General features: G+C 41.2%; 2 protein-coding genes across 5 annotated transcripts in view; one reads left to right on the forward strand and one right to left on the reverse strand.

Annotated features, from left to right (window-relative positions):
• Nucleotides 1–550: 550 nt before the first annotated feature.
• Nucleotides 551–8,464, reverse strand: rbm41 (RNA binding motif protein 41). Its single transcript, XM_031308228.2, has 7 exons — nucleotides 8,213–8,464; nucleotides 6,825–6,941; nucleotides 5,277–5,478; nucleotides 4,077–4,281; nucleotides 2,842–3,362; nucleotides 1,070–1,217; nucleotides 551–847 (listed from the first exon to the last, which is right to left on the reverse strand). The coding sequence occupies exons 1-7, from the start codon at nucleotides 8,248–8,250 to the stop codon at nucleotides 714–716; spliced, it is 1,365 nt and encodes a 454-aa protein (XP_031164088.1). The 5' UTR covers nucleotides 8,251–8,464; the 3' UTR covers nucleotides 551–713.
• A 459-nt stretch (nucleotides 8,465–8,923) lies between these two features.
• Nucleotides 8,924–24,946, forward strand: part of klf8 (Kruppel-like factor 8) — a 74,480-nt gene continuing 58,457 nt past the window's right edge. The window contains exon 1 of one of the 4 annotated variants that reach the window (XM_036008649.1): nucleotides 8,924–9,433. In XM_036008649.1, coding sequence (XP_035864542.1) covers nucleotides 9,407–9,433 — 27 coding nt within the window. In that variant the 5' untranslated portion in view covers nucleotides 8,924–9,406. The remainder of the gene's footprint in view (nucleotides 9,434–24,946) is intronic. The other 3 variants (XM_036008651.1, XM_031308004.2, XM_036008650.1) reach the window with 3 other exon arrangements.

A 24,946-nucleotide genomic window follows, 5' to 3' on the forward strand; every position in this document is an offset into this window, starting at 1 on the left:
CGCTGCTGCTCATCCCACAAATGCATGTTCCTTACAAATGTGGCACCATTTAAAAGGGAACTAAACAGGCTTTCCAGCGGTATGAGATGTATTGCCAAAAAGCATTGTTACCACAGAGAAATAATCTACCAAACACAAATTTCCTTATTTTTTGTGCTAAGTTTATATTTACTGTAAATGATATGGCTCTAAGGCCTGAGGCTTATAACTGCATAATGGTTACAGAAATGCCATTCATTCAATCAAAACTGGGATTATAGGCAAAATCCAACCATAGAGCAAACTGCATTGAAGTTAAGAAGGGGAATTGTTGTGAACTTGTTTAATAGGTACTGTAGGTATAGCATGTCCCATGAAGTGATTTGTATTAATGCACTTTTGCCACCAACGTCTTGTTTATCCTCTTTAGTTTTGTCTCCATTTGTTAGTTTTATATATATATCATTTTTGTTTTTATGACATGTCATTTTTAAGCCTGCTTGCTGACATTGTCATACTTTAAGATAAAAAGGTTAACAAAAGTTTCTGAAACTCTCATAACAAACTGCAGTTTGATGCAAAACAGACATTTATTAAAATGCAAAGATGACCACTTAATTTATCTAGAACAAATAATATACATATACACAATATATACAATCCCCTCCATCTCAGTTATTCATAACTCTGGAGTATCCATGTTGTTGTCAGGAATACATTTTTTCTTTTTAATGTTATTTCGTCTCCTTCTGCTTCTCCTTCTGTTTCTCTTCTTCCTGTCGCTCGCGGCCAAACTCAACCACCAAAGGTTTCCCTAGCAACCGGTATCCATGGACCAACTGCAAGGCTTTCTTGGCTGTTTCAGCATCTGCCAAAAGAAAACAAATACAGCTACTAACAGATCTGATTTGTAATGTATAATGGAAAGTACACAGCTCAGTGTATTTATGGTTGGTCAGTGTGTCTGTCACTTTGGTCCAGAGTGAAATGGATTGTTGTCAATTCTGGTTAAAAAAACATCATGACCAACAATTCCCTGGTTACAGAGGCAGAACACTGCACCACATCCACCACCTTAATGAGATGTCACCTGGCAGAGTGATGAAGGCCTGACCCTTCATCCTTCCAGTCAGCAGGCGGTAAAGTACTGGCGGCCCGTTCTCCTGTTCGAACCTGGAGAACAGCGCCACCAGCTGGGCCACTGAGGCCTGTGCACTCAGGTTCTTTACACACAACACCTACATTGAGACGCACAAAAACAAAACAAATCCTCATTAAGTCTCTGCAGATGCTTAGTGGAGTTGGTTATGTATCTATATATATATAGTCACTGCATTTTGACAGCTGTATGCATTATCAAATACACAACACCACTGTTGTCATACCACTGTCCTACTGTGTTCAGTGTGCATGTGGTGTAGCGTTCTGTTTACAACTGCAGCTTTTTGATGTGGCGTAGGGAGATACAACTGAAGTTTACAACAATCATCTTTTTCTTTTAACAAGTCGAACTTCCTCAACCTGTGGATCTCGGAGGTTTTAAATGGCTGTGAGATGATTTATTTAATTTTAACGATTAATTTTAGGAGCGTTAAAGCAACACTATGTAACCCCCCCCCCCCCCACCAAGGTTGTCTCATTGGAACTAGAGCTCGTGCTAAATGTTACATAGTGTTGCTTTAAGTGCCCCTATCAACATTGAAACAGTTTTTGCTTGCTGTAATCATTTCTCCTGCTCATACTGGCCGCCAAGAGATCCATTCCCAAAAGCAATTTCAAGTGATGGGGGACAATATCCACAGCTCTCCTTCCGTGCAAAAACATTATGTCATATATTCCAAAGTTTCTCTGAAGGTAATATGAGGCTTCAGCAGTTTGAATAAAACAAATCAAGTGGATATATTCCAAAGTTAGCGTTTTTAGCACAACATTCTCTCTTTGTGTATCCTAGGACAGTGTTTCCTTGTTGTGCTGCTTAGGAGGGACACCAACACAATGAGTGAAATTTGTATTAAAAAGACTTTAGAGGATATTCACTTATTTTTAAGTTAGACTGCTAAAGTGTCATATTAGCCTCAGGTTAGTCTAGATCCTTGATGTTCCACTTCCGGGATTGCTCCGATGTCGCAGGAAATTCCACCGGATGCATGTATGTCCGTTTCCTTCCTATTTCTTTGTGTTGTAATTTTAAACTCCGGTGGATTTATGAGGACTATGGTTGACTGCTCCTCAGATCTCTGCAGGGTAAATCCAGACAGCTAACTAGACTCTCTGTCCAATCTGAGTTTTCTCTCGCACGACTGTTTTACAGCGGCTCCGTGTGGAGCTAAGCGCCGCCCATGACGATTGTGATTGGTTTAAAGAAATGCCATTAAACTAGAGCACGTTTTCCTCCCATCCCGGAATGCTGTGTGGACTAGCCAGACCCTCCTTCGCTCCGCAGCGTGTGGAGGTAGGTCCGGCAACGCCAGACTAGCCTCGGGTAAACTTCCACGACAATGGATTTTGTCCCCCATCACTTACATTGGAAGCAGATTATGAAAAAAATACTTTAACGGCCAGTATGAATAAAAGTAATGATTACAGCAAGCACAGCCTGTTTCAATGTTCATATGGGCGCCAGACTGTTGTTTTCAGACATACTTTCTAAACTAACTAATCAGATTTTTTTTTTTAACTCTGGACTGGTTTTCACTGGTAAAAACTATTTCTCCAACGATAAATTAGGTTTTTTTTTAGATGTGTTGGAAACCATTAGCATTGTAGCTAGCCTAAAACAAACGTCTGAGCTATCCATCAGGATCATCTGGTTTACACAGTAACAATAAACACTTTGTGGCTTGTAGATGCAGCTGTTGATACCTTGGAGGGTATTCCCGGCTGGTAGCTTCGGAACCTCGGGATGCTCTGGATCCCTTCTTCAGAGTCACGGTTTTTCAGGATTTCTTCATCTGAGATTGTCTCAATCTCCCCTCTGACAGTCAGTGGTCCCCCTGACCTGGCCTTCGCCGCCCCACAGAGACTGCCGATTGGCTGGCTTATATTTATCTGTGGTGGAGCAGCCGTTGGTGGGGGCCCCGGTCTGTCCGGAACAAGCTGCTGCTCTGCAGGGTCTGAACTTGACTCTGACTGTACTGACAAGCTACTTTTTTCACCCTGCAGTTCTGATTGATGGTCAGAGGCTTCTTCTGATTGTTTGTTGCCTCTCTGCGAGTCCTGTAATTGGTCAGGTATGTTTCTGTGTGTAGACAGGTGTGATGCTTCGGTCGTTTCTCTCTCCTGTAGTGAAACCTGTTTTCTCTCCTTGCTGAGAACGTCTCTGTAGAGAGAATCCATCGGGTCAGAGGACGACGCCCCCTCCTTGCCCTCTGGGTTATCTTCATCTGTGAGGGGAAACACAACAACAACCACAACAACAACAACAACAACACAGGTGAGATCTTCTGACATGGACTTATGGGACATGACAGTTACTGTTTAACTGTATCTCTCTGATCTGTTGTTTTGAACAGTTTTATTTATCGTCCTGTTTTTACATTTTCCTACTTTACTCATTCTAATTTCTTTTGAAAACAAAATTCATTCCAAGATCGCAGGATGGATTTCTGCTGAAAACTTTGATCAATAACATCATTGCAAAAGTTGGAAAATGAAAGCACTGTTGCCAATCAAAATATAGGCCAACAGAAAATTTTTTAAAATTACAGATTTTATTTATACTCCGGTATATCTCCAACACTGGGCAACTCACACCAAAACAATCTCGATTGATAAATAGCACTACAGGTAAGAGGAAAAATATGTATTTTTTGATTTTGGTGTGAACTATCCCTTTAAGATTTTCTAAGCTGCTCTGGGTTAGACAATCTGTTAAGCCACAGAAATGTGTTAGTAACTGTCTCTGTCAATGTGTCTCCTGTTTGGAGGTGAGATGTTTTTGAACAATTCTTGGGATTACCCAATCTCACATGCAACACTTTTATTATTTCATCTTCACCTTTCTGTTTTGTCATTTCAAAAACAAGTTCAGCATGTCCCTCATACTGGTCGGAAGACATATAACACTGTTTAGTTGACGGCGCTCTGGCACTCCGTACCTCTATGGTAGAGTGCAGTGAGGAAACCCAGGCGGTCAGTTCCCTGGAAAAGCGCTCGTTCGATCTCCATCTCCCGGCGTGACAGCGGCCGGCTGGCGGCAAAGCGCTGTGGGCGGGACAGGAGCTCTGCCCTGGCTTCAATCTTGTCTCTGATCACCTGCAGGCGCTGCTGCTTCGCACCTGGAGCTGCGCACACACCATGGGACTGTGTGGGCACAAAGTCGGGGGTCAGATGTTAGTTGGTGGGATGAGGTTTATATATATATATATATGTCAGTGCTACCACAGAGCTTAACAAGTTAGATTTGGCCCACATTTGGACACGATTATACAAGTATTTTTAATGCTTAATCTGATTTACATAAATAGTTATACATTTGTATGTTTTATTTGTTTGTGGTTCACTACACAGCCAGGCGCCATCTTGGGAAAACAGTCACGACCAGTCGAACCACGAACACCCTGCATCAGCTATGTTACTGGTTGCACGGGTTTCTTGGTTCGACTGGTCATGACTGTTTTCCCAAGATGGCGCCTGGATGGCGCTCTTTTTAATGAACTGTCTGTACACTTACAAAGTTCTCAATGCTTCGGTTTACATGTAGGGACCCTCATTATGCTACCGTGGAAGTGTGGTGCTATTTTGAGCCTTGTTAGTGGTGTAGAAATAGCGATTTACCCTCCGAAGGCTAGCGTTAGAAGCTAATCACCGGTTTGTGCTAGCTTGTTTGAAGCTAGAGACGCATTAGATTAACATGAAAACATGTCCCAGAGAACGGATGACTCGGTACACATATGTTATTAACCCCTAGGTTCATTTTGCGCCAGAATTGTCCTTTAAGCATAAAAATCAGCTGCCACTTCTCCCCAAATGGAAAGTAATTTGGAATATTTATATATGTATGTATGTGGTGTACATTTTTCACCAGCTGTGAATGGAATAAAAACTAAATATAATGGATCTAAAACAAAAAGGTATTAAACATTTGTTGATGCCTTATACTTCCAAGCATGCAATCTAGTAGAAGATGGGAAAAAAGGAAACTCATCATTTAAAGCAGATTTAGAGTTTCTAATCCATGCGACCTGAATGTGTTTGTATTAAGAAAACCAGAGAAAATATGAGGAGAACATGCAAACTCCACATATGTAGGGCCGGGAATTAAACCCAGCTCCTTCTGTCTCTCTGGCAGGTTTCACCTTCTCTGCTGCCTCCGGTACGTCTCTGCTCTGCCACTGCTGGATCTCAGTGTCGGTTAGGCCCAGCTCCCGCAAGCTGGCCAGCTCCTTCTCCCCATCCTGTAGGGCCTGGAACTGGGGGAGGCTTCTCACTCCAGCTGCCTGTTCCCCAAACGGCAGATAGAGCGCCGCCGGGGCGAAGCACTGCCTCTTGGCTACACATCTGTAGGACAGAAGTTATTTCAAAATAACACAAAGACTTTTTGTGCTCCAGCAGACGCAGCTGCAGACACATATCATACAAAGTCACATATCCTAAACGTATTTACTGATAAAAACATGGCTGAGTGAGTAAGAATATGTAGCCCCGGGGGTTGTATAAAAGAAAATCCTCCAGGATGCTCTGTGGGCCACTGCGGAGGAAACGTAACAGAGCATTTGATGGATGCTTTTATCCAAAAGCACATCACAGTAACAAGAGCGTGGGAGCACAGAGAGCTCCGGTGAGAATACAACTGCAGACACTGCTTATTTTTCCCACTGAGCTACACAGGCAAGTTTTATTAACACAATTCTACACAGAAAGCTTTTATTGACACAATTCATTGTCTTTCTTTACTGTTACTGTGTGGCAGTAAATTCATCTAGAGAGAGGTTAACCGTAATTTGCACTGTCAAGATCTGCTATCAATTCCTGCATATATCACTACAGGATATTTTGCTTGTTAGTAGTGGGGGATGTGTTGCAGAATGTTTTGCTACATTGGTGCCATTGTACTGATAACATTAGACAAGGGATTGAATTGTGGTATATTTTTGTATCTCAAATTTGTCCCAAGCCCAGTGGGTGTCTGCAACACTGTAAGAAAAATCTAGTTTGTTGGAAGTACAAAAAATTTGGCCATAGGATATAATATAGGGCTAAATTGCGCTGGACTGTAAATCCATATGGAAACAAAAATCTTTCCAAAGTTTATTATCAAGTAATGTCCGTGGATGTTTGGATTGAACTTAAGATAAGATAAGCCTTTACTGTCTCCTATAGGAGAAATTCATCTTGGGCATTCGAGAGAACGAAATGGCGACACATCGTGCATAAACACACAATAAACATACAATTTACCTACATAGAAACATACTCATACATGATCTCATCCAATGCTTCAATGAACATCTAATAAACCTCACACAATACCCCCCTACCTTTCCTAATAATCACAGAAGAACAGAAGAGAACCCACAACACATCCTCCCCCTCGTATTGCACTTCATTTTGACAATGATTGCACATTTCCTGTTAACTCATGCTGTGGTCAATAACTTCTGTATTGCACAATGCCCAATTGCATAATACCATATGAAATATAAAATAGCATATAAATATTGCAACAGTACTCTATCAGGCATTGCACATCCTGTAATCATAATGATAAGTACCACAAATATTATTTAGTAGTATTAGTCACACATGCATCACTGCAGCCAACACACACACACACACACACACGTCACACTTTCTTTACACAATACAATGCCATATTTTGATGATACAAACAGAAAGTTTCTGACCGGTCGATGTCAACTTCAGTGTGGAGCTGCTGCAGCAGGAGGCTGTGCAGCTGCCGCTGGCCCTCCGTCTCCTGCTCCTCAAGCAGCGGGCCGTCTTCACAGGATTGCCGGCTCACTCTAACCAACACAACACAGACACATAAGTTCAAAAACTCAGTGGATGCTTATACAACAGTAGGTAAAGGACACATCCACCGTCACCACTAAGTCTTTCAGGTAACAGTATGACAGTATTCTGCCATTTGGTGGACACACAGGACACTCACAGTATAGGCTTACAGTACCACAACTAAACTGTTCATGCGTCTTAACTCACAGAAGTGAATACGTTTTGTCTAAGGATGGACCATAGAATCAGGGCTGCAACTAACAATTATTTTCATTATTGATTAATATCCTGATTATTTTCTCGATAAATCTAATTATTGTTTGGTTTATAAAATAGAGAAATTGTGAAAAAATGGCCATCCCAATTTCATAAAGCCCTCTGTGTTGTCTTATATTATGTTATAATATAATAATTTCCCCACTGGGGATCAATACAAAGTATAACATTAAAATTAAATTAAATTAAGTACAGTAAACATCAGATACTTTGAGACTAATACTCAAGTAATATTCTAAAAGGTGACTTTAACTTTTTTAATTTTCTGATAAGATACTTGTACTTTTACTCAAGTATTGCTTTCAAGTACTTTAAACAAGACTGGTCATCTTTGAGAAGCTGGAACTAATGAATATTTAATATATATATATATATATATATATAAATATAAATAAAAGACATACAGTTAAATGATCAAGCAGGATTGGTTAATAACATTGGATTCACAGGATTTTTGAATGTGTTCATCAATGTTCTGTCAAAGGCATACATTCCCATCTTTTATTTCATTTATAAACATTTTCTCCATTGAATTTCCAGATAATTCACTGAATAACAACATATATATATTTATATCATCAAATTACATGCTACGTAATGTAAAATTGTATCGATTTCTCCCGCCCCTAACGGTGAACTTTATGGTGTCAAATAAAAAGCGGGCAGCGAAAATACATAGTTAACGTTATAGCTAACGTTACTAGCTAACGTTACATGTGTTTTTTCAGGCACTCTGATATTATGACTGTGCCTTCCCCTAGTAGAGGTTTACAAACCGCCTTAACTGGCAAGTACACGCTTGTACCCTTACGCGATCATTTGAGACCTCCAGCCTAAAGTAGGGCGAATGGTCGACGTAAAAGCTACAAGTAAGAGCTACGTAAGAGCTTAAAACCGGTATTTTCTGTCAACTAGGTGTTGAACCAAATACTTCTGTTTAAAATGCCACAATTCTTTTAAAATGATTGGTATAATGATACTGATAACTGAATGTTGTGTTTACCTTCGCATGCTTCCGCCTTGTGCTTCCAGTTCCGGCATTTGGAATCATGGGAAATGTAGTAAAATCCCCACATAAACAATAATGAACTATAAGATATGTTTCATGGTTACACTTGAGGAAAATAATGTCACAACATATATTTATGGCGTTTTGGGTTGAAAAGAGAGCCACGTGCATTGTATTTAGTAGAAAAATATAACAAATGAAAGAAAAAGTCTATATGATGTAATGTGTTTTTTCAGCTGTTTGGCAGACGGTTTGAATATCCACAACAGACCCAACATGTTCCATGCATTTTTAATGTTGCGAAATATCTTATAAAGAAAAAAGCACATACAAATATTTGCATGTAGGATACCACACCCTACTTCATCAGAAGGGGTGTGGTTATGCTATTTACCCCATGCCAATCATCCGACTTGGCTGCCTTCCCTTGCTCTACGGTGGTGTCATATTTATCAAATGTAATGCTGCAAAGCCTTGCTAGATATATACTCTAGTCTAAACCACTCATACCCTCCCTACCTAGTAGAAGTGTCCTCAATTAGTCTGCTGGCTGACGTCAGTAAGGGGGCATGGATGTTTCACTTCACCATCTCTGGGAAATAAGCAGCTGGCTGCTGCAACATAGATGACATTAATAGATAGTTGTACACCGATGCGAGCAGCGTGTTGCATGCAATTCAAATTTCCCGATGCATTACTGCGCGGTTCTGCTGCAGCTCCTCTCCTCATGCCCGCCTGCCTGCTGCCGGTGTCGGGTCGCCGGCAGCTCAGCTCCGCTCCTCTGCAGGGCTGCGCAGCTCCTGACTGACAGAGAGATGAGGGGTGGGGACGCAGGGTGGGGTCACAAGCAGGGAGAGGCGGAGGAGGAAAAGGCAGAGAGAGAGCCCAGCCCTTGAATACACGGCAACAACACGCCGTCACAGAGAGAGGGAGAGACACAGAGAGACTCGCTGTATTTTGGGGGAGCAAAGGGAGCCTTCGACGCTGCGGATATGAACTGAAAAAGAACACAGGGTTCGTGTTCCTATATCCCGAATATTCACTGTAAAGGTGGAAACTAGCCCCCCCCCCCAAACCCCCTATCTCCCTACCCGTTCTTATTCAGATAGCGCTACCCAAAGCCCCGACCGAACCCCTCCTGCTCCTGCTGCTCCACCCCTCCGCCGCTGCACCGCTCCGGCAACCGAGATGCACACGGAGACCCGTAACAAGAAAGTAAGTGTACGTTATTGACTTTGCCCTGGTCAATGAGAAAAAAAGAAACATCTATATGTGTAGATGAGTTGACATTGTCAGCTGTACATGTGCCAAATAGGAATGTCAGTGACTAGGCTCATGTCTTATAACAGTTAATTACAAGTACATCCTTGCAGGCGGGCAGTTTATTTTGCAATTAGTGTAAGAGTTTTGTAACAGCGACCTCATTGCATTGTAGAACATTATGTTTAGAGCATGTTCAAAGCGCTGTCATTCGCACGGTTAATACGAAAACCTCTCAGTCTCTCTCTGTGCGAGGTTAGTTCAGGTTCAATTTTAAATGCTCTGTGATCTCTGAGAGGCAGGAAGGAAACGGAAGGCAGAAACTGCAGCTTGTAGGACACCATCTTAGCTTTTAAAGGGCCAGCAGCCTCTACAGAAACGCAAAACCCTGGGAAGCAGCCAGGTGCACTGCCTCCAGCTGCACTGCATGGGCCCTTGTGTCTTTAAATGAGTCTTGCTTTAGCATAGTATGTATATGTGTCAGTTAGGCTGGCAGTAGACTCAAAAGCAAATTCAGTCTTACGCTGTTATGGGACACAGAGCTGAGAGCAAACACCAGTTTCTTCACTGCAGCTCCAGATGTTTATGATGGTTATTGGATATTGATGGTTTGTAAGAAAGATGCAGGAAACAAGTTACAGTTTGGGTCACAACTTTAAAGTTCCTCAATAAAGAAGTGAATTTCGACCTGCAAATTTGCATGGCTGACCAGTTGATGTGTATTGTGTTTGAACATGGCTTGTTTTATGGACTGTGGCAGTATCACTCTTGCTCTGTTGTTTTTATTTTATTTTAATTTTGACTTCATTTTTGCTCTGTTCAATATTTTATAATTACCAGCATTGGAGACTTGACACATCTTAACTCTACTAGGGATACAATTAACAATTATTTTCTCTATTGATTATTTATTAATTAATTATAGTCTGTTGATTATTTTTTTGATGAAGCACTGCCTTGTGCCAATGCTGTATTTCACACCTATGAGCAACACTTTTCACTGTCCAATCTCTATTCTTTTAGAGTAGTCTATGTTCAAATGTACACACGTAAAGTTGACGAGTGTTATGTAGACTGTTAAAAAAGTATTGTATGGTTCGGCTCTGCTGAACTCGACTACATTTTTTGGTAGCAGCACTTTTCTCTACTTTGTTACCACTGTGCATAGTACCCCCACAGTGTAGGCCTGATTCTCAGCTGATCGCCTTAGCAACGCCGCATGAAAACTGCCGGGACATAATGTTCAACGTGACACTTGCTGAATCCTTTCATCAGCAACCAAACTTAGAGGAACGTCTTCACTTTGTCAATTGTACAGCTTAGTGTACGGCATAGTTTTGCGGGCTGTCATTTAAAAAAAAAAACTGGGTTGAGTGAATATAACAATCGCTATTGCTTAGGTATTTAAAAATGGCGGGTTTGTGCAGGATGTGCCGTGTCGCACTAGTGACAGTTCTCTCTGACCAATCAGTGCTCTGCAGTGTTTTAACTCCACCTTCTAGTATCGGTTTGAAGCTTGACCAAGGTGGTACCAAAGAAAGGATCCACAACTTTTGCTAATGGAAAACCAAAAAAGAGCAAGTAGAGTCAGGTCAAGCTAGCCTGGATACCAGCCGACCTTAGCCCCGCCCACAACATTTGAGGTCGGGAAGTTCGGTCTGGACTTGATCCGTTGTGGAGCAACTATGCTCGAACAAGAGCTGTTTGCACCAATCAAATTGTCAGGGCGGGCTTGATGGACAGATGATCAACAGTAACGTAATCAATCATGTCACCAAAGAGCGCTTGTGTTGAATTCCTTTGAATGTCGCATTCCAACCGTTCTCTTAATAGCCTACATCCATGGTTCCAACCGTTCTCTTTTTTTTTCAAGATTATTTTTTTGGGGCTTTTCCCTTTATTATACAGTGACAGTGGACAGGCTAGAAAGGGGGAGAGAGATGGGGGATGACACGCAGCAAAGGGTAGCAGGTCAGAATCGAACCCGCAACGCTGCAGGACTCAGCCAACATGGGGCGAACGCTTTTACTGGGTGAGCTAGAGGCTGCCCCCCAACTGTTCTCTTAATACATCCATGGAGCAGACCCGCAGGACATATGACGGTTCTCCCGAGGTCTGTAGCTGTAATAATGGATATAGCTAATGGCTGTAATTCACCATGTGTTCAATTGCACAACTGCCGGGGCTATCGGCTAGTAGCTAACATCAGCGGTAGCTAGTAGCTAGCATGGTTGTATTAAGAGAACGGTAACCAGGGCTGTAGTACTCGAGTCCGGTCTTGGACTCAAGTCCGAACATAAGACCTGTGGCGTTAGTGCTCCTTTTGTACCATAATTTTATTGAATGAAATATTAAGCTTGGCTCCTACGAGATGGGTGGGTTTTTGTTACGTTACATACAAAGCTAATTGGCTATAGTTAGCCTGTACGTATGCTAGCAGACATTAGCTAACATTGCTGAGCCAGCCAGCAGCTTCGGCAGTAGAGTTTCGGCGAGCTAACCACGACAGTATTATCGCCTACAATCAACCTTATATCTCAGTTTCACCTCCTGGTGATGATAATAAAAGTATTTAATTTCGCCACGTTGGTCTATCCAATTGAGTGCAGAGGCATTTTTTTTTCCTGGTTCGGTTGAAACACGCCCCATTATCACAGCCCAATGGAGCAGTATCAGACTCATATTCTGACTAAAATCTGAGTATGACGACGTCAGGCTAAGGTCAAGCTGTACCATGCAGTGGAAAAACGGTAAGACAGCTAAGGGGAAGTGTAGTAAAAAAAAGAATTACTCAGAGGTAGAGCTACTAGTTGAAATAATCTCATTAGTGGTGCGAAAACCACAAATGCATCTTCATAGCTAATATTACAGGCTATTAGTGCTGGTTTTGAACTTAGTTAGCTCCTCTATCCTAACATAGACATTGATAAGAAGCATTTCTTCAATTAATAACAAGAATGCTAGTCTTCATAGCATTGCATTTTCTCCTCTCTAGCCGTCACCTTTTTTTTCACTGAGCTTCAGTAGAGCCGCGCCGCCTCCAGGTAAAGGTAGATTAGCAAAGCTAGCTAGTTAGCAGTACCGTGTTTGAGTGTGACTTGTGTAAAATCTGTATGAAAGGTCAAAACACTTTGGGCTCCAGGGCAAATATGTGACTGCTTAACTCAATGAAGGGCTTTTAAGTGAAAGGGGAAATTAATAGATCGTCTGTGGCCTTGTGACTGAAGACTGCTTTTACCCCTTCCATTTTAAAAGTAGTAACCACAGTAAATAGCTTTCAGCCTGCAATAAACTTAGTAAGGTGTTGTCATGACTCCCCCTGTACATTTATAATTAGGCCTAATAAATCCACTGCAGCATGTCAGCAACCCAGGAAATGTGCATGAACAACAGCATCAGAGTCACAAGCACTTTATTTGCCAAATACAGTAAATCTGCAGGAATTTGAAGCCAACATTGCACTGAAAGGGCAACATGTATCCTCAGGTCTCAAATAAGGTGAAAAGGGTGCAAGCAGAGCACTGGCATAATTGTATTTACATGATAGCGCTTTTTTGATAGCTATCTTTGCTTATAATGCTACGTGCAGACATTTAAAGCTGAAACCCATTTAAGACCAAAAGTCAAAGCAACAGCATTGGAATGTTGATGCTATGAGGTCATTGCTATGGTTTTTCTGCACTGACTGCATCTTCATCAGGTGGGATTGTAATGTAGAGGTCTTCAGTTGTACTGTGGATTCCAGTTATCAGAGATCCAATACCGGACCAAATTGCTATTTTCTGTCTAATCAAGAAGGCTAGTGTCTCCTTTTATTGTTTGGGTTTCGGATATGTGTCATAAAACCCAAGTGGATCCGAGCTGACTCCTTATTAGCTGTAATCATGTGGTGCGTGTTTGTGTTGGTGTTCTTTCTCTATTTTGGTCTTATTGGGTTTAATTATCCTCAGGTCTATCCCCAGACTTTAACTGCTGGGTTGTCTTTTTTAAGTTGAAAGAGTTTGAGTTTCTATAATTGTCTCCTCCAAACAAACAAGAAACATAAAACACATCACTTCCTATAGGCTGGAAAATGTTTCCCTCATAAAAAGTGAGACAACAGGTACAACAGTAACTCTAAGCGCTTTAATGAACTATAATGAGACCAGTGAAACACATTTTAATGTTACAGCAGTCAGTCGATAGTGGCAAACCAGACATTTATTTACACACTCTAAATATTGTGGGTTATTACTTTAAATGATGTGGTGCACCATCACTTGTTTAGACACAATAAATCAGTGTAATATTGTACAAATAATAGCAAGTAAGATGAATATAATAGACCACACAGTAACTGTAGACATTAGTGTCGTAAGATAAGTGTTTGTTTTCTTATTGCTTGCTCTAGTTGAATGTGCAGAAACACTCATGAAGCTCTTACTTTATTTCTATTCTTTCTCTTTCTCTTTTGACTTTAACCTTTGACCCAGATAACTGATTTTGACGCTGTGAGAGCGGAAATCCATTTCCTCCCGTCACACTTATGGCTGTGCATTATGTGTATATGTGGGTGTGTGTGTGTGTGTGTGTGTGTGTGTGTGTGTGTGTGTGTGTGTGTGTCACGGATCAGCTGGGCTGTAGAGTGAGAGCAGGGTCAGCTGTACATTCCGGGGCAGGGCATCAGCAGGAAAGGGCCCTTGAATACAAAGTCTGCCTGTGTGTGTGAGAGATGATGTGTGTGTGTGTGTGTGTGTGTGTGTTAATGCGTGCGTGCGTGCATGCGTGAGAGAGAGAGAGCTGATGCCTCACAGTAGGCAATGATTAACTATGCTGAACAAAGTTTGATCAAACTACTGAGATAGTGGCTATTGTGTATAAGTGTAACACACACACACACACACACACACACACACACACACACACACACACACACACACACACACACACACACACACACACACACACACACACACACTTGTTGCTAGCATTGTCACCCCAATCAGTTAACCGGGCAGCAGTTCCCTGATTAACCCAGATTTACTCTCCTGGTTATCTCAGTTGCATGAAATGGTGGGAAAATAATAATCTGCCATCAACATCAGGAACATTTTTTAACTGCTGTGAACTTTTTTTAAATTGTATGATAAATGACACAGCTGTGCTGGTGATTTTGCATGTTTCAGCTCATTATGTACACTTTGTTTTGCATACTTTACAGCGTTGCTGACTGCAGTATGCCTTTTTCATTTAGTACCGTATGTTTGCTGAATGATTTTGTAGCTTCAATACAGCCATTGGTTTCAATACATTTCTGCACATCAATAAAAACCAACTTGATGAGACTTGTAGAAACTGCTATGCATAGACAATCCATTATAATGAACCATTAGTCACCATTTGTCTAGGGTTGTTATTGTTGCATGGCAATGCAGGACAGTTAAAATTGAAACATTCTAAGTGCAAGAATTGACTTAACTCCAATTAGCCTCAACATTCATATTTGCTTATTTGTCCTGTCCTGCGGGTTTTATTTTTTTAACTATGCAACTCATCAAATTGGTGCTTTTTAGAGAACAAGTTACAGTTCTCAAATGTTGGAGCATCCTTGAATGTGCCTCCAAGGAAAGTTTTTAAATTGAATAATGATTTAGCTACAATGCTAGCTCCCTGCATTTTAATCGTGATGTGAAAGTTTTGCAGGCTTACTTCGCCTTCATGATTAAATTATTCCATTTAAATGAATTGGATTTGTGGGAGTACATGGAGTTTCATACCAGACATTTTTTTAGGGATCTAAAATATCAATGTATATGTAATGTTTTAGTGTCAGTACAGTAGAATCAGGGGCATCTTTCTCAAATGGCTTTCTTTAGAAAAATGAAGAAAAAAAATAAAGCAAGAAATCTGTCAGAAGAGACACAAACACATGCATGATGCAAAACAGTGAGTTTTGCAGCATGCAACTGTCACTGTTTCTTCACTGGAAAAAGTCCAACCACACACATACACACACACACACACACACACACACACACACACACACACACACACACATATATATATATATATATATATACACACACAGCATATATATAATTTTCTGTTTCTGAATGAAAGTAGTTCACAGCAGGGGTGTGTTCAATGTGAAAATGTTTTGCACTGGTTTGCAACGTGTCTCTGGTTGAATAAGTTTCCATAAGTGTGTGACAGGATTTAGGGAAATGTAGAAAGACCCTAAATGAAGTACTGTAGAAGTAGGTGAGGTAGTTTGAGGGAAAGTAGGTGCACTGAAAAACACATTACAACACCTGATCACGAAGAAGAACTTGGCATGTGTCAAAGATTGATTCTTTTAATGATTTAGAAGTATCCAGGGGTGCATTTGTAATTTAGAGGCACTTGTGACCTGGAGATCAGGAGTCTCATGCTTCACTGGCTGAGCTAAGGGCGCTCTAATACACGTACTGTAAGTGTTTTCCAGGTGGCGAGGAGCTAACTGGCTCACTGCCCTTTTCCATTTTCCATTTAATGTGATGCTCTTATTCAGAGCAATTTACAACGTGTGCAGCAGTACAATAAGCTTCAGTTCCTTGATCGCCAACATTAAAGGCTAGTGGCAGGGACGAGTGCAAAGGGTTGGATGCCAGAATGACAGATGACAGGTGTGCTGACAGAAATGTTTCTGTGGCCACCAGATGAGATGGAGAGTTTTTGTCACTTCTCTGCATCCTGTGCATGCATATGTGTTTGTGTATCAAGTGGGGAAGCAACCCAGCTGAGTGGGTGACTGGTTAGTTGGCCAGCTGGTTTCCTGACTGTCTGTGTGTGGTAGTGTGTGTGTGTGTAGGTGTGGGTGTGTGTTAGGGGTGCAAGATATATCGACTCAATATCGTTATCGCAATATCACGTTGTGCAATATTATATCTAGGGGTGCAAGATATATTGACTCAATATCATTATCGCAGTATATCGATAAGTATGCAATATTTAGTTTATATTGTGGAGCGCTGCGTCCCGTCCGTTGGCTGTGTGGCTAAGTTGTGTTTGATTTAGAGCCCGCTTGAAACGCTATAATAATCACGTTTCATTGGCCAGTTACCGTGCCACTTGCACATGTTAGTGCACGTCAGCGCACGGGTCCACTACGTGACGAACCCTATGGAGCGTACCACTACCGTGTGTGCATATTTCGACAGAGTGACAGTGTAAGTGAAGAAATAGATAGAGACAACAAAACGGAACGAATCAGAGAAGAGAAAGAAAAGTTGTGTCCTGTTCTCTTTATTTATATATTTTATACTGTCCAACCAGTAAAACATGTCCTGTTCTGTAGACATGGTCCTTATTTATTTATTCATGTTGTACCAGTCCAATATGACTGTCAGTTGAAATAAACCTTGTGTTGAAAGAAAATACAACACAATTAATTTTTTATGAATCTATTTTGATGCGTTTTCCCGTAACTTTTATAATTTTACATGTTTAAAAATATTAAAATTAATATCGAGATTGCAATATTCATAATCAATATCGCAATATCACGTTTTGTCAATATCGTGCAACCCATGTGTGTGTGTGTGTGTGGGTGTGTGGGGGGGGGGGTGTCTCTAAGCGCATGTACCACAGAAGAGATAAATGAGAGCGAGGTAGACATTGTGTGAGGAATGGACTGAGTGCGTTAGGGCCATCACAAGGGTCATTGCTGACGGGTGGCGCTTTGGTCGGGTCATTCAGTCAGCTGAATCACTGAGAATTAATGGGAAGCAGGAAGTCTGGAGAGCAGAGGGGAGATAAATGTCAGATCTGTGCTTTTCATTAGTCTGAATACCGCTATAGAGCTGTACAGAGCTGCATAGAAATGCAATTTTTTATATCTTCTTAGGGACTCAATTTATGTTAAAGACATTGTTAAATAATATGTCATGTCATAATATACAATTATCTAGCAATACATTTAAAAAGAATCTAAGGAAGATATAGCCTGGAAAGGAAACTCTTTCAATATGACAATGTCTCCGTACCCAAAGCCAGCTCCATAAAGAAATAGTTGTACCTGTTTGGTGTGGAAGAACTTGACTGGCATACACAAAGCCCTGAGCTCAACCCCATCCAACACCTTTGGGATGAAGTGGAACCGACTGGGAGCCAGACCTTATTGCCACAATCAGTGTGGCTGAATGGGAGCAAATCCCTGCAGCTAGGTTTAAACGTCTTGGGCAGAACCTGAAACCAGAGGAGTGGAGGCTGCTAGAGCAGCATATTAATACCCATGGTTTGATCACATATGGGTGTAATGTTTGGGTGTTCACATACTTTTTTTTTTTACATTTAGTGTAAAAAAAGGAGAGGGCAGAACTTCCTGTTTCAACTAGAAATATGTTGCATTAAGAATTGGTCTGATTTTGCTCAAATCTGGGGCATGATACATCTTGATACAGATTGGTGCCCACAGTGTCTGCATTATTCAGGTAAGACAACATGGTAACTTGTTGCCAATGTTCTGCACTATTGCTTGCAGGGTCTGGAGGAGGGTTTAAGAGACTTTGTTGCCCTGGATTCAGCAGAGCAGGGTGGGGGGGTGGAGTTGTTGGTGGTGTCACGGTGTCTTTTTTTTTTTCTCTGTTTGCTGGGCGGCCTTTCTCAGGCTGGCCTGCCCCCGGGCTTTAGCGCTATTTATAGAGACGCAGCACCATTTATATGGTGGAAGGCAGAGCAGAACAGAGCTGGCTGATTCTCTTTTTTACAATACCAAAATTTGACCCTGAACACCATTACTACTAACATTTTAAACTTGCCTACTACAAATATCATATCGCAGTGAACAAGAGCAAGCATGTGTGTAGAGCCAGCCTAAGACAGAGTGTCTATACTGAGCTGTTGATCTGACCTTGATTTCTCTATAAAGAGTCTCATCTTTTTCATCACCTTTTAAAAAGGATTCAGACCTGGACTCTATGCAAAAAAAACAAACTAAAAGGTGTCATCTTGTCACCAGTGTGTACAGTGAATGCAGTGAAAGTGATGGAGAAACAAATCACAGCTAGCCTCGGAAATGTGGGTTGGATTCTATTAGTACAATTAATCTGCTGGACTTGTTTGCCTTATTTTTTTAAGTTATATTATAAGATAAATAGGAGCGGAGTGGTTCAGTATTTGTCATATCTGTACACAAAATAATTCCCTGTTCGACTCCTGGCACTAGTTTTATCAACCAGTTTAGGTGGAACTGGTCGTTGAAGTCGTGATAGACTATCTGTTACAAGATGCACTGCTGCGGTACACGGATAAGAGGCAGACTGCAGCTCTGTCTATTACAGGTCTCCTCCTACTTATTTTTCACTACTACAGTCTACCATTGACACCATCTGGAGGTGACATTGAAAATAATAAAATGTCTGCCTCAAAAAAAATACTATGTTTGTAATATTATGTAAAAATCATTTATAGTCTTACTAACTGACTGTCAGATATAAACTCCACACAAAACCAACTTCATGTTTTTATCCATTTCAATAAGATAAGATTTAAAATAGATAATCCCACATAGATAATTCCTGTGCTACAATCACAAAGATAAAAAGAAAGCTGGAACAACGAATGGATGTACAAAGTCCAATGATATGCATATAATAAATACATACTGGACATATCATCGATGGATCTGTCACTTCGTTTTACTATTTATTGATTAATCGTTTAGAATCTAAACCTTAGACTATAAACTGTCAAGAAATTGTGAAAATAGCGCATTATGATTTCGAGGTGTCGTCTTTAAATTGCAAATTGCAATTTTTGTCAGATTAAATATCCATAACACAAAGATATTCAATTTACAAAGATAAGATAGAAAGAGAAAAGAGAAAAGCAGCATATCTTCACATTTGAAAACCTGGAACCAGCAAATGTTTGGAATTTGAGCTTGAGAAATAACAGAATGGTTAGCGTTTTGTTGTTGATAGGGTTAACGCCTATTTGAATTGTTGAAAAAGTCTGAGATGGGGAAAGTCTGGAAAAGCACTGACACATGAGACCGTTGGAAAACTGAAGATGTGGCAAAGCTCAAGCTGCCAGCTTGTGACACTGTAGCAGGCAAAGCCACATGCAGTGTGTGTTTTGGTTGTGGTTTTGCCATTTTGCCCATGGAAACCCTAAATTTGATTTGGTTTGGAGTTTACTGCCAGGCTAACCTGAATAGATGGCTGGCTTGTTTGGACAAAAGCTGTTGACAGGCATGTAAGTGGCAGCTGATTGTGAATAATACACACCCAGACTGTCTGTCTCTTTAACTGGTCCGTCAATCACCAACATGACAAGAAAAGCAGAAGGTCGGTTGAAATATTGAGATGCAGAAGAGAGACTGAAGAAGGTGGTGGTAGAGATGGAAAAAAAAACAAAAAAAACGCTGTTGTTTACACACACACACACACACACACACACACACACACACACACACACACACACACACACACACACACACACACAGGTCCAAACACACAGAGTTCCTTGCAACAGCTTGGCTGGCCCAGTAGCCATCTGTGTTGATTATACATTGAAGTAACAGTTTAACTATGTCTGTCTTAATGTGCTAATCTGTCATACTTGTATGTTTCCTGGTGATTCTGGCAACATGTTAGCTCTCCAGTTGTCCTGTTTATTCCAAACAAACCTGGAACACATCATTTCCTAGAGTTTTTATATGAGGGAGCTACCAGACCATGAGTTTTTCAAGGTTCAAGGTAGAATCTATTGTTTTCTTAGTATACAGGTGTAATGAAATTGTGTTCTTAAAAAAACCTTGGGGAGTTGAAGTTGCAAAATGATATTTAATAAATATAAAATTACAAAAAAAGTATTTAAAATGTTTGTTAAAATTAAGTGTGCACTAAAACACTAATTAAAACTAGAATGGCACTCAGAGAGCAGAGACCTCCGCCAATGCCCATGGTGCATTCATGTGCTCCAAGGATGGTTCCATTTCCCGATGTGTTCATGAGCTTTAAGTCGTAATGTGGAAACAACATTGACGCTACAAAGAAGATGTGTAGTATTTTATTGCTCAGAGCGTCTAAACCATGGATGTATTAAGAGAACTGGATACAGCGTAGGTGCGAAGCCCCGTTCATTCCAATGAGAGTGCTCAAAAGCGCATTAAAGCAGTCATGGAGCTTGAAAATAGCCAGATCTTCCGCAGTCATGGAGCTCGATCTTCCGCGTTGACGTCATGACGTCACGATGGACATGCGCACTAGCAACAGTTTGTTTGTGTTGTCGTAGCAACACTGTGCGTTCTTGAGCTTCTCTCTTGTGTCTTTTACAAGTATATACGTCATTCTCTTAACTCATGAACTCAACGTTTCATTTTTTTCCCACTAACGTTAAACATTGTGTTTTCGTTGTTCCTGATCGTTTACATGCTTATGGATGTATTTAGAGAACCAAGGAGATATAATCATTATGTAGTGGGTTATGGGTTCTTCCCTGGCCCGTGCTACACCCTTGCAACAAGTTTAATGAAAATTGGGAAAGTAGTTTTTCCGTAATCGTGCTGACGGACAGAAAAACAAACAGACAAACCGAGCCAAAACATTACCTGCTTGGCGGGGGTAACAAAAAATTCAGCAAAACAAAAAGGATGAAATATGTCATTTGGAACAATTTCCAACCCGGAAGTGGAATGTCGCGGATATAGACTAGTGTTTTTTTCTGTCTAACAAAACTTTAAAGGCTTCATTTTTGTTTTGGAAAGACTTGTCCGTTTCTTTACTCTTGTTCTTGTTCCCCTTCCTCCTCCTCTCTGTTGGGTCCATAGACTGTATGTAAGGTTGGGTCATGGTTTCTCATTGTCTGGTCCTCGTTGCTCCATCCCAGCATCAGCATCATTACTGTTAACTGGCTCTTCATGGAGGGAGAGATTAGATTAAATTGACCTGCTGGTTCAATCATCGTTTTCTGGCAATTGTATTGACTTGTTGGCTGTTAGTCATTAACTGACTGCCTTGTTCAGCCGTTTGATTAGCAGACTTGTTAAATGACTATCAGTTAGCTCTTTGGCCTGTTTACTAGTACAGTGTCTGACTGAGTTCCTAGTTTACTGGCTGACTGTGTGAAAGTGCACTTTTACACAGACATTCCATGCATGACGAGGGATAAGGAGCACATATTCAGCATGTGTTTGACCCTTAACACCAGACTGTTGGTCACAGTATTTACCTGTGACTAGTCTCGCCTTGTCCACATAGCATTCCGGGATGGGAGAAAAACATGCTCTGGTTTATTGGCATTTCCTTAAACCAGTCACAATCGTCTTGGGCGGCGCTAAGCCTCAGACACAATGACGGTGCCGCTGCAAAATAGCCTCGGGAAGGAACTTGTTTTGGTGGAACATGTGCACGTTCAAAAGTTGTTTTAGTCATGCAAAACAGAAAACTCAGATTGGACAGATAGTCTAGCTAGCTGTCTGGATTTACCCTGCAGAGATCTGAGGAGCAGTTAACCATAGTCCTCATGAATCGACCGGAGTTTAAAATGCCAACACAAAGAAAGCGGAAGGTGACGGAGGAATTTCCAGCGGCACCTGAACAATCCCGGAAGTGGAACGTCATCGATATAGACCAACCTGTGACTAACGGTGAGCTCACACAAGACCCACGGCCCACAACTGTTGTTGTGTTTTTACACTGAAGATTCACTGAGGTGGATTTCTTTCTATTTTTATTTGCTACGGGCTTTGAGATTGAGATTTCTGACCTCGTGACAAGGGAGGTGATGTCCGTGCTGCTAACAATAATGGCCAACTGCAGTGCACTACGAGTACCCGGATGCTGCACTGAAAGCGGTCAAAATGTTGAGTGTGGAACGCTGGACACTAATCGCACTCAAAACGGTCGTCATCTTTGCTACGGAGTGGAAGCTACGGTGCCACCCACGTATTTTCAAACTTGTGAATGTGGGGGGCGAGGAAGCTGCAGCGTTAACTATTGAAACGGCGAAACACAGACTATACAAATGTAATTTAGACATGTTTTTTTTGGGGGGGGGCGGATAACTACTACAATACTGCCGTCCGTTAGTGAGAAAACAAGCCCAGCGGATGACAATAGGTGGCGATAGTGCCTCGTCCGGCTGCAATTTATGATTAAACAGTAGAAGAAGAAGAAGAGTAATTTTGGGTTAGTTCATAACGGCTGTGCGCGATTTGAGACCACACTATCCTGTTGAAATGTAAGCACTACACAAGTGAGTACATAGTGTATACAGCGCACTACTATGTAAGTGTACTCCTGGAAGTATCTAGATTGAGCCACCCTGTAAGTGTTTATCATTACTGTTGGCAAGCTGGTTTGCAGGGTGGTGGCCTGTTTCATGACTGTTAATGGAGCCCGTGGTTGCGGTTTGTGGAGTTGACGCCCTAAGTCTTGTGGATGAAACAATAGCAGCTCTAAAACTAGGAACAAAGTTTATCTGAAGGTCATAAAGCTGCTGGCAGTTTGTCATATGAGCTGCTGCTGCTTCAGAAAGCACAGCTTTGTTACGACTGTGGTTTATAATAGCTCATGTCTCTTCCCTTTCTGTCCAGTCCATGTTCTCTGGCATTTCTTCTTCTCCTGGCTTCCCCTTCATCAGTCCCCTGCTTGCCGTCCATTCACAGTAGGAGATAAATATAGATTTCAGTCATGACAATGGTTTCTCTGCTACACCAAATGCAGTATGTGAAAGCCATACAGCCATATGCATCCAGCCCTGTTCATGAGCTCTGAGCCAAGTATGTCTAGGTACCGATACCAATACTGTGACTTTGATACCGGTTCCTAAACAATACTTTTTTGACACCAATTTTATAAAACAAAAAGAAATGACAACATTAGGGCACAAATCTTTTTATTGATTTTTCAGCTCCTACTACGTGAGCCCGTCTCTGTGTAACGTAGAGTTTTTCCTGCGTGGCTCTACGATATGTAACGTTAGACAGCCAATCACAAACATTATAAGATCTTGGTAGAAGCATGCTGCATGCTTATTATTAAGCGACTTTGAGTTCAAGCGACTTTGAGTCCATGAAAAGCGCTATACAAATTCAGTTTATTATTATTATTATTATTATTATTGGCTCACTGACGCTGATGAGATTAACTCCTAAAGTATTGAAATTGGGTATTGAATGACGAGGCATTTTTCGATACTTGATACTTTAGAGGCAATTCGGTCGGTGCCTAAAAAGTATTGAATTCGATACCCAGCCCTACGTATGTCTGTGAGTTAATTTTTCTTTTGGAGGTTTTTCATCCACAGAACCTCCACAACATGATGATGGCCACCGTGACCAAATGTTGCTGTTGAGTATTATTCCAACAGGTTCTGTTGGAGGCTTGCAGTTTTAGCAACAGTGGTAATTCTGCCCATTGAAACACAAGAAGGAAAGAAACCTCAACGTGATCTCATGGGAAGGCGTATAAACTAAGACATTTTGCGTGTCATGTCTACACATTTTAAGCTTTTCACGTGTCATATAACGTCGCCCGATTTCATATCCAACTCGTCAGTTATAAACACGTGGTTAAAGTTGTACATTCAACAAAAACACTTAGTTACATTTAGGAAAAGAATAAGATCAAGGTTGGGGTTAAAATAAGTATGTTTGTGACGTTAGTAAGTAACGTATGTAAGTTTAGGAGTCAATGTAAAAACCTCATAGCATCAACATATCCTCATCCTCAACGGTTTATATGATAAAGGTATGCACAATTTTTCGTGCTTTTGCTTTCGCACAGGACACGAACAGCGGTCTCCTGTGTGAAAGTCCTGTGTTTGTCTGACCCATTGATCCACCCCGAACTTTATTTAAAAGATTTTTTTTGGGCTTTTATTGCCTTTATTTATAGGACAGATTAAGACAGGAAAATGGGAGGGAGAGGAGGAATGACATGCAGCAAAGGGCTGCAGATCGGAACCGAACCTGCGGCCGCTGCAACAAGGACTGAGCCTCTGTACATGGGGCACGCGCTCAACCAGGTGAGCTAACCAGCAACCGCTTACATGGGAACTTTTTACTTTGTCATAAAATAAGTCAGTAGAGACTAAAAGGTGTGAAATGACACGCGTCTAAATGCGTGTAATGACACGCGATAGGTAAAAAATGCGTTGTGATCCTGATAATACCTGTATCATTGAGCGTGAATTCCACTGTGGTTGTTTAAAAGCACCCTAACTTTCCCCACAATGAGCTGCTCTATTCATAAATGGGCAATCGGACATTGCACCTCCTTTGTACTATGGAGCCGGGAGGGTTAAGTCTGTTTAATGTCTGGTCCAACTGATTTGGTCATTTGTGTTCTCATACAGCTCCGGGTATTGTCTATAATTTCAGGGTTGCAGTGCATGTGTGAAAGGGGCTATATGTCATTTGGGGGCACCTACAGAAAAGACTCATGCTGAGTTTTTTCTTTTTCTTCATTGTACTTAGGGTGGTTTTCAGTCTGAGCACCTCGT

This window comes from Sander lucioperca, chromosome 13 (genome assembly GCF_008315115.2).
Source record: "Sander lucioperca isolate FBNREF2018 chromosome 13, SLUC_FBN_1.2, whole genome shotgun sequence".
NCBI classification, from domain to species: Eukaryota; Metazoa; Chordata; class Actinopteri; order Perciformes; family Percidae; genus Sander; species Sander lucioperca.